Source organism: Rhagoletis zephyria, unplaced genomic scaffold, assembly GCF_001687245.7.
Source record: "Rhagoletis zephyria isolate East Lansing unplaced genomic scaffold, Rhagoletis_zephyria_1.1 Rzeph_scaffold_01189, whole genome shotgun sequence".
NCBI lineage: Eukaryota > Metazoa > Arthropoda > Insecta > Diptera > Tephritidae > Rhagoletis > Rhagoletis zephyria.
This window is the reverse complement of record NW_016158273.1, coordinates 94,606-104,313: the sequence shown is the minus strand read 5'-3', so window position 1 is coordinate 104,313 and position 9,708 is coordinate 94,606. Positions and strand designations below refer to the sequence as shown.

At 31.9% G+C, this 9,708-nt stretch overlaps 1 protein-coding gene across 4 annotated transcripts in view; it reads left to right on the top strand.

The window, feature by feature from the left end:
- The first annotated feature begins 319 nt into the window (after positions 1-319).
- The window catches only part of pug (pug C-1-tetrahydrofolate synthase, cytoplasmic), a 100,567-nt gene continuing 91,178 nt past the window's right edge, over positions 320-9,708 (top strand). The window contains exons 1-4 of one of the 4 annotated variants that reach the window (XM_017616362.1): positions 320-334; positions 1,595-1,648; positions 1,706-1,916; positions 3,020-3,379. In XM_017616362.1, coding sequence (XP_017471851.1) covers positions 1,602-1,648; positions 1,706-1,916; positions 3,020-3,379 — 618 coding nt within the window. In that variant the 5' untranslated portion in view covers positions 320-334; positions 1,595-1,601. Of the gene's footprint in view, positions 335-1,228; positions 1,291-1,459; positions 1,649-1,705; positions 1,917-3,019; positions 3,380-9,708 lie in introns of those variants that run through there. The other 3 variants (XM_017616359.1, XM_017616361.1, XM_017616360.1) reach the window with 3 other exon arrangements.

Below are 9,708 nucleotides of genomic sequence, written 5' to 3'. Positions count from 1 at the left end.
GGGAGTATTAATGACAAAATAGTAGTAAAAAACTCCAATCGTAGTCCTTACGGCTGCACTCCTGTGTGCATTAACAACGAATTCAAATCCAGCGGCTACGCCGGCTAGGTCATGTCGTTCAAATATACAGAAACGCTCCAGCTCTGAAAGTATTCGCGTTGCTGGTAACAGAGAAAGAGAAAGGCCTCCTCTGAGTTAGAAAGACCAGGTTGAGAACGACTTGGCTTCATTTTGGCGTCAGAAGAGAAGCGGCTGGCTTGCGGGCTGTGTTGGACTCGACCAAAATCGGTTAGGCGGTTGCAGGGCCAATAAATAAGAGAAGAAGAAGTTATATGTATGTATATATATAAAATATATATATATATGTATGTATATATAAAAAAATTTACAACTGTTGGTAGTATTGATTAAAGATATTAGTAAACATACGCACTGGCGTGACGTTACAAAAAAAAGAATTGGTTTTTTATTTCGCTTACAAAATTGCAAAACTCTGCGAATTGGGCAAGACTATTTGTACAAAAAGTTTTTGTAGTAATATTGGAAATGTTTAAGGTAAATTTTCCAAGTTTTTAAATGTAGAAATATTTTCTGCTTTATGTTTAATCAGCTGAATTATCTGACGTGATGTTACCTGGCGTTACGTTACTACAATTTCCATTGAAAAAGTTTTGTTAACATTGTTCTTGAGAGAATTTTTAACGGGAAGAATACATGCATTTTATGACGAACGTACTTTTTATTTTGACATCACCGCCACCATTTTTGCAAATCTATGTCTTATTACGTATCAATTAAACGTGCCAAATGTGGAACAAATCAGAGCAGAAATACGATTTTTGAAAATATCTCGACCCTGGCGCCACCTAACGAGACCATTTGTGGCAAAAATGTTTTTGCTTACATAACCAGTGTATTATAGTATACAGCAGCAAATTCGTTTATAAATAAGTAAGATATTGGACTTTAAATTTTTTTTACGCGGTAGATTTTTTTTCTGGAAACTCCCATATGTCGATTTTTAATTCATTCTTTTAAAACCACTAGCGCGTTATACGAATTCCGCCACAAAAAAGTTTGGGCCACCCTAATATCATACATGTGTTTGCAGCCTCTTGATGTTGGCACAGAAATGAAGACAGCTGTTTTTATAAGCTTTATCGGCAGCTGTACACATGATTATCAAAAACCAGTCCTTTTTGGATGTTCCACGGACCAGGGATCAAACCCTAGCCCTATCTTGAATTAGTTCGCCATACGGACACATTAAAACAATTGATTGTGATAAAGGTGCATAATTTTTAGTTCGCCGAAACATTTGAGAGAGAACTTTGCAATAGCAAAATAATACATACATTACATTATTTTTTTTATTTGCGCTGAAGATCGTTTAGATTTGATAATCCAGTGCAAGCCGAATTTTGTTTGTGCGTTGATTTGGTCTGGCTACAAATTCGTTGAACACAAGCTATGTTAATGCATTAAGCTGCTGGCTTTTGATTAGTGCGGTTGGGATTGAACTTTGAAAATAAATACATATATTTTTGAAAACAGAAAAATAGTTTCTCAATTAATATACATATCTGTACTTTAGCTCCTTGATGATGTCGGGAAACGCTAAACTGATATCAGGCACTGAATTGGCAAAGTAAATACTAAATGTATTCAATATTCCGCATTACTTAATTTGTTTTTTTTATTGAAGTGAAGTACGCGAATCTTTGAAGCGGCAAATTAAAGATGTTAAAGCTAAACTTCCTGCTTTTACGCCTGGCTTGCGGATTTTGCAAGTGGGTGGGCGTGAGGACTCCAACGTTTACATTCGCATGAAAATCAAGGCAGCTGCAGAAATTGGCATTACTGCAGAACTTATCAAGCTTCCGCGCACTGTTACCGAAATTGACTTACTTGAGAAGGTGAGTTATGCAATAAAATAAGATCTGATTTAAATATCTGCAAATTGTAATTTAAATGTGAAAAAAAGTTGTAAAATTGCAAAAATTACATATGTACATTAGACTGCATCACCAAAAAAAGTTGCGATTTTTTCGCCAGGATTACAAAACCTATTATATTTTAAGACGTCCAACAAAATATTTCGGAAAAATATTAAGATTTAAGTGAGCTGGATCGATTTGAAAATACATCCAGAAATGGAGTTTTTTATGAATAAAAATAGTTTCCTAAAGAACTTTTTGAACAAGGTCCCCTCAGATGACAAAACAGATTAAGCTTAAAACATCTGCATAAGAATATTTAAAAATCTTTTCAACGGAATCGTAAGAATGAGATTTTTGATGCTTTTTTTTTTTTTTACTTTTTTCAAGGATTGATTTACGAAAAACTTGAATAACTGGGCAAACACTTTTCTGATTTAGACTTAACGGATCTCAGTAGAAAGGTATTTTTACACTGTTTTTATTATGTTTCTGTCCAAAAAGAAGTCATTCGTGTCCCTTTTTTTTGGTCAAACACCAACACATCTTAATTCAACTTTGAAAGATATTCGTTCATTCTACCTTTCTCTTTCATCCTTTGAATGAGTTTATTAGCATAAAAATAAAAAAAATTACACCTCTTAAGTCTAAATCGGAAGAGTTTAGGTTCAGTTATTCAAGTTTTTCTTATATCAATCTTTGAAAAAAGTTAAAAAACAGCATCAAAAATCTCATCATTACGATTCCGTTCAAACATTTTTTTAAATATCTTTATGCAAATTTTGTAAGCTTAATCCATTTTGTCATTTGCGGGGATTTTTTCAAAAAAACTCTTTAAGAAACTATTTTTATTCATAAAAACTCAATTTTTAGAGGTATTTTCAAATCGGTCCAGCTCACTTAAATCTTAATATTTTTCCAAAATATTCTGGTGGACGTCTTAAAATATAATAGCTTTTATAATTTCAATGGAAAAATAGTACAGCTTTTGTTTGTATGGGGAGTGATGCAGTCTAATGTACATATTTCATATTAATTTGGCAAATTCTACGTTTTGATTACTTTTTCCTGTCTTGCTATAGATAACAGAACTTAACTATGATCCTAAAGTTCATGGAATTATAGTGCAAATGCCGCTTGATTCAGAAAGTAAAATGGATTCCCACAAGATCACTGACGCGGTCTGTCCGGACAAAGATGTCGATGGTCTTCATACCGTTAATGAAGGCCGCGTCTCCATCGGTGACACGAATGGGTATCTGCCTTGCACACCCGGGGGCTGCGTTGAGCTAATCAAGCGTACGGGCGTCCAAATTTGTGGGGCACAAGCTGTTGTTATAGGTAGAAGTAAAATTGTGGGTACACCAGTCTCACAGCTGTTGAAGTGGGAAAATGCCACAGTGACTTTGTGTCACTCAAAAACTAAAAATCTGGAACAAATCGTGAGTATTTATAAAGTTACGCACTATGTATTTATCGTATTATGTGTACAATAATCATGCTATCACTCCAAACCAGGGTTTGAAAAACTGTCAGCACAACAGCAACAGCACTACTATCTTTGCTTTTTCTTCGCTTTGAAATTTTTGATTTTCATTCGAACTGCTTTGCTTTACTGGGACTTTGAAAATTATATTTTTGCTTTTTTATTGGCAGTTTATTGAAAATTAGTTATTGCTTTCGATTTGCTGTGATAGTGCTTTGCTGTGCTATGATAGTGATTTTTCTGTGCTGTGATAGTGATTTTTCTGTGCACATGAAGCTGTGGCGTATGGTATATTACACCGTGCGACCAAAACCAAAAATTTTTAAAACACGAAAAAATCAATATATTCACAAAACTGGGGGCCAAATATAGTAAAACTACCTTCTTAGTTTTTCTCTCTGACGTCAGGATTTTTTTTAAAAGGACTTTGAAATTTCTAGAATATGATTTAATAAAAAAATTGATCAAAAGATTCGGTGCATTGTAGAATGACAATATGGGTATCAATTAAAAGGGAACATTCTGTAGAATTGAAAAAAAATTTAATATTTTGATTCTCCAGGACTAATAAGTGTTTAAAATGTCCTTTTAAAATATTATCCTTGAATATCCTTGTAAATTCCCAATATTTATTTTTGAAAAAAATATATGTCAAGGACTAATAAGTTAACTACCACTTCCTCGGATTTCGTCCTTCTAACTTTATTAGTTTTAGATAAAAAAACACTTCTTATTCGCATTCGCATTCACAATCGCGTAGCTTCCGCATTATTTTTTCCATTCGCATTCGCTTTCGCATTCGCAATAATCAATGCGGAGCTTTTGCGAATGCGAATATTGTGCAAGTGCACTGATAAAATGTATATTTGGCAAACAAAATGACAAATTGTAGCCAGTATTTTTTGGCCTTGGAGATGCTACGTTAAAACTGTCCCCCTACGTCCGCCTTCTTTTGTAATTTAAAGTCAAATAGGCATGCTGCGTTAAAAGTTAGCATGTAATTAGGTAAGAATTATGTAACTATCGAATATTATTTGCCAAAGGTCTGTTAAAAAAACTGGATGAATCGCTAGCGGTGAGTAATCAATTGTGACTGCCTGCAACTAGAAAAAGTTGAACTCATCTAATTAAATATCGAATTACAAGCTATTCATTACAGGTGAATCTTTTCAAGAAGTCACCCGGGAACTAAGCAGATCTGAGACCTTCATTGTCCTTGAATCCAATAATTCAAATTATTATAAAAAACGGGTGCCATTTTAACAATATAACAAGAACAGAAATTTTCATTCCTAGAACATAACAACTTATTTGCCACATCGGCCTATTTGAAACCTAAGCTGAAATTTTTCAAAACAGTCCCAGAAGAAAGGATTAAAAACGAATTACAAAAACTAAAATCGAAAACCGTTAATGGCGTTCCAAATTCTGAACAACCAAAAGAATGATAATGAAGAAATTTTTGGAAAAGATTGTGAAGATGAAAGTCAGGAGGATACATCCGACATTTGCAGTCTCGATGCAATTCTCAAAAATGAATTATTGTACCACAATAAAAAAATAAATATAACTGAAAGTCTTCTCAACTGGTGCAGTGTCAATCGAAAATAATTTAAAATTTTGTCAAGTTTCAACTGATTCAAGTTTGTCGCCTTACGACCCTTTAAGAAACATGTTGGAACCCGAAAAGCCAGAAAAATTACTTTTTATTAAATACAATGTTCCATTTTATAAATTCAAGTAATAAATAAAAAAAAATTATTAAAAATGATCAACTGTTCATTTTTTATTTACCTAAATCACCTATTTAATTTACTCACCCAAGTTATTTCTTTAAAATACTTGACATCGCATTCGCATTCGCATCCGCGGATGTCTAAAATTCCACGTTCGCAACATCCCTAGTAAACAACTAAACAACTAAAAATATAGATGTAGTGCGCCTTTTGTTCTAATTTTTAATTAAAAACCTTATATTTAAAAAATTTTGATCTGATTTTTAAAAAATTGATATCGTTGTAAACGTGATTAAACTCCCTTCTGATATGCGTATTTGTATACTTCGTATATAAACTTTTGAGAAAAAACACTTAAAAGGAAAAAATACCTTTACAAAAAAAAAAATACGAAAAAATTACTACCCGTTTTTTAAGAAATTGGTATCATTGTAAAGGATACCAGAAAACTTATACTTTCTTAAACTCAGAAGTTTCTATTTATAAACAAAAAAAAAAGTTAGTTAAAAATAATTTTATCCCTCTACGCCGCCCCCTAGGTGAAAGGCTGGCTACGCCCTTGTATACAAAAAACAATTAAAGAATTTAAACCGTACATCATACGGTCAGTTTGTTCTTTTAGAGCGCATGCATGGTCATTTATGTATATTGTAACTATCGATATCTTATAAAAAGAAGTGTACACTTTTTTTTATCTTAAGTATTAAAGTTAGAAGGACGAAATTCGAGGATGTGGTAGTTAACATATTAGTCCTTGACATATATTATTTTTTTTTAAATAAATATTGGAAAATTTCAAGGATATTCAAGGATAAAGCTTTAAAAGAAAATTTTCAATACTTGAAGATGAAAACCAAAGACGATATCTACGAGCCAATTGAAAAGTATTATGTCAATTAATTTATTTAGCTTTCGGTGCTAATATTGCACCCTCATCAGAATTATACTAAAAACAGGTAAAAAATTAGTCACATAATCATAACACTAATATTTATCAGCCATAGAGTACTTACAAAAATCTGTGCTAATATATATATGTGTGTTTAACGCAAATTGAACTGCGGCACCATGGATTGTCCATCTTATTATACACACATATATGTATCAGCAACTTGGTCAATTTGGCGGTATGTTTACCCTGTCTATAAAAACAATTAATACAAATTTTTACACACAATATTCTTTTTAAATAAAACACACAAAAAGCAAAAGGCATACTTCTTATGGGAGTAGCACGTAATAATTGCAAATCTTCCGGCATAATAAATTTAGAAAATTGAAATTATTCTAACGAACAGCGAGCGAATTATTGACTCAAATGTCAAAATTATATAAGTTCTATTCATTACAACAAGACGAGCAGGTATATATACGGTGACCATATTTATGAGAGCCGAATACGGGACAAAATATAATTTTTCAAATTTTTTCCACAACAGCTTACAGATCTTAAAGCCTTATTCAATGATACTAGATGTATTAGCCCTGAAACAGCATCCTTTTAGTAATATCATAAATTTGTAGGATAGTTTTCTCGAGATTTTTACCCCGTAAAATTTGTTTAAAAAATTCATTAAATTTAGGTCGTTAAGACTTACCACTAATTTTTGGCAATTTTTTTTTTTTTGTTGACAGTGTTATCATATAGCAACATTATTTGAAACTCGTTCATAGGCATGCCATTTTAATGACCTGTTGAGGCGCCGAAACACCGAATACGGGACATATACAGGACATTAAAAGAAATACAGAACATTTTGCGTCCCGTATAAAATAAATAAATTACCAGGACAATGGGCCAAAAAGAGGACTGTCCCGTATAATACAGGACGGATGGTCACCGTAGGTATATATGAAGCGAGAGAAGCATCAAACATAAAAAACAGAAAGATTAAACTAATCGCCAATCAAAGGCACATTAGACTAGTCATGGGCAGCAAAACAACAACAACAATAAGTGTGTATACTATCTCTGTCCCTAACTAGAGCGTCAACCGTGATATATCAACAATTAAGAATGCAAGCATGCATATTCATACATACAAATATGTATCATAGTTCAGCAATGCAAAAAAACACCAACTATACAGCACAAAGAGAAAAGTAAACAGCTGTGCCGTTTTTTGCGCAATCTTTTTCTGTGCGCCTAATACGTAAACTTATGTTGTGTAAGGAGTTTATTATAAATAGGGTTCAAATTTTCCGTACCCTTTATGTGAATCATCTCAGAAATATTAAGTTTGTTCCAATGCTTCTCCCTATCCAAAATTTTGACCTGTTCCCAATCAAAATCATGATCTGTATTAACTTTATGTATTGTAGTCAGTGTTGCCGCGCCGTCTCAAGAAAATGTATCCCTGACCAAGCCAAAAATGTATCCAAATGTATCCAATTTTCTTTTTTACATATACATCTCATAATTTGTAAGAAAACCAAACATTTTCATGAAAAAGAAATAATTTAACCCATCTTAAGGACTTGGAAAACATGTGCATAAAATGAAACATTTGTAATTTTAATTTATAAAGTACATTTTTTGTGCATAAGTATTTTGCAAAGTAAATATAATAAATAGCAAGTACACTCTAAAAAGAGCATGTAAAACTACTACTGAAAAGTATCTATTTTTCAACAAGAATCTGTATAAATATACGTATAAGATGTTCAGTATTTGAGATCTTTAAAATATACACATAAATACACATATATAGAATGTTTAAAATTTCAAAAATTTTCAAACTACAAATACATTTGAGTAGTCTACTTGCAAAGTGCGCTATGTAAAATTTTTTCGATTCATAGTTTTTGGCGGATTACGTACCAGTATTTAAAGTAGTTTCATGTCCACTAACAACAGATCTTTTTATATTCTGAAAAAAAAACGTCTTCTTCCAAAAGTCGCTATCATACTTATTTATGAACTTTCAAAAGTATCAATCTTCTGATGAACTTAGAAAGCTGCTTTAGGTCGTATAGACTGTTAATGTTATCTTATGACATGTTATGTTACAATTTTAAAAGGCTCCAAATTTGCAGGTAATAATAAAAAAGATTCAATTTAAATGTTACTTGTTGTCGTAGTCGCTTTTTCAAATTTATGGCTTTCTATAATAAAATCACATAACGCTGTTTGCAAGTGGACTACTCATTTCCTACTAATAATAAACATTACTTTATTTTAAACATGTTATGTGTAATTTTGCTCTTGCGAAAAATTTGGTATGTAACAGTAAACTGCAATGATTAATTTTATTACACGGCGTGCGAATTGGCACACATTAAAAGAGGAAACTGGTTACCTCTCTTAATATGCGCAAATAAACAAAAATTTTTTAGAGTGTATTTTCAGTAAATTTCATAAAAGTCTCCTTAAATAAATCAAAGTTAGTTTTTTAAACTACATTGAAATCTTCTTTCATTTTAAATTAACAAATGAAAATATGTGATATGAAAGAGATTACTACAGAAAGAGTATAATTTACTTTATATATATACATATATATAGCGTCGTTTAAAGTACAAACCCGCGTATCGTCATTCTGCAAAACCGCGTAACTGATATTTGCTGCCAAAAATTGGATTTGCTCACACAAGCTCTTGGCTCAATCCTTATCCATTCGTCCTGAAATATACTAGCCAGAAATGCGATTGCTTTATAAAAAAGAGAACCATTTTGAAATATAAGTGTTTTTACTCTCTAGAAAATAATTTATGCAACGTCACATACGCGGTTTTGCTTTTTGTTGATACTCGGTTTTGTACTTGAAACGACGATATGTATATTAAGATCTTGCTTAAAGCATTCTTTAAGCTAATTAAAGTAATTGCGCTTATACCTATTTTGGTGAGATCTCATATCATATGTTCATTGCTTCGTTCACAAAAAATAAAATGCTTTAATTTCACGCTTAAGTAGCGATTCTTTATACGTTCAGAAAACGTAATGCTTTCTACCATCTTTAATGAAAATCGATTTTTGAACGAAAAAAACTTTATAGGAAATATAAAATTTTGGCCTATTTAAAAAAGTATCCACATTTATACTGGCCGGAAAAAATAAGTATCCCGCAAAAATTCGTCTAAAAATGTATCCAATTGGATCTATTTAGATCCAAACGGCATCCCTGATTGTAGTCGTAGAGGTTGGAGTTAACTAGTTAATGTCTTTTCGATGTTCATTAATGCGGGTCACTAACTTTCGCTTAGTTTGGCCAACGTAGTTACTATCACATTCTTTGCAGTTTATCTTGTATACCACCCCTTGGGTCTGATCTTTTACTAAAGGGTCTTTCAACTTTTTAACAAATTTATCATTAACTCTATTGTTAACAGAAAAAATAGTTTTGAAATTATATTTCTTATTGATTTTGTTCACTGTTTTTGAGAACCCTTCAATATACGGAAGCACCATTAAATTTTCCGTCCGGTTATTCTGATACTGTAGGTTTCTATCTAAATTATCACTATTGTTCTTATATAAGCGCTTCCTAACATAAGACTTTTTCAACAAATTTTAAATTTTTTTGGTGGTGTTTATGATCCGCCAACT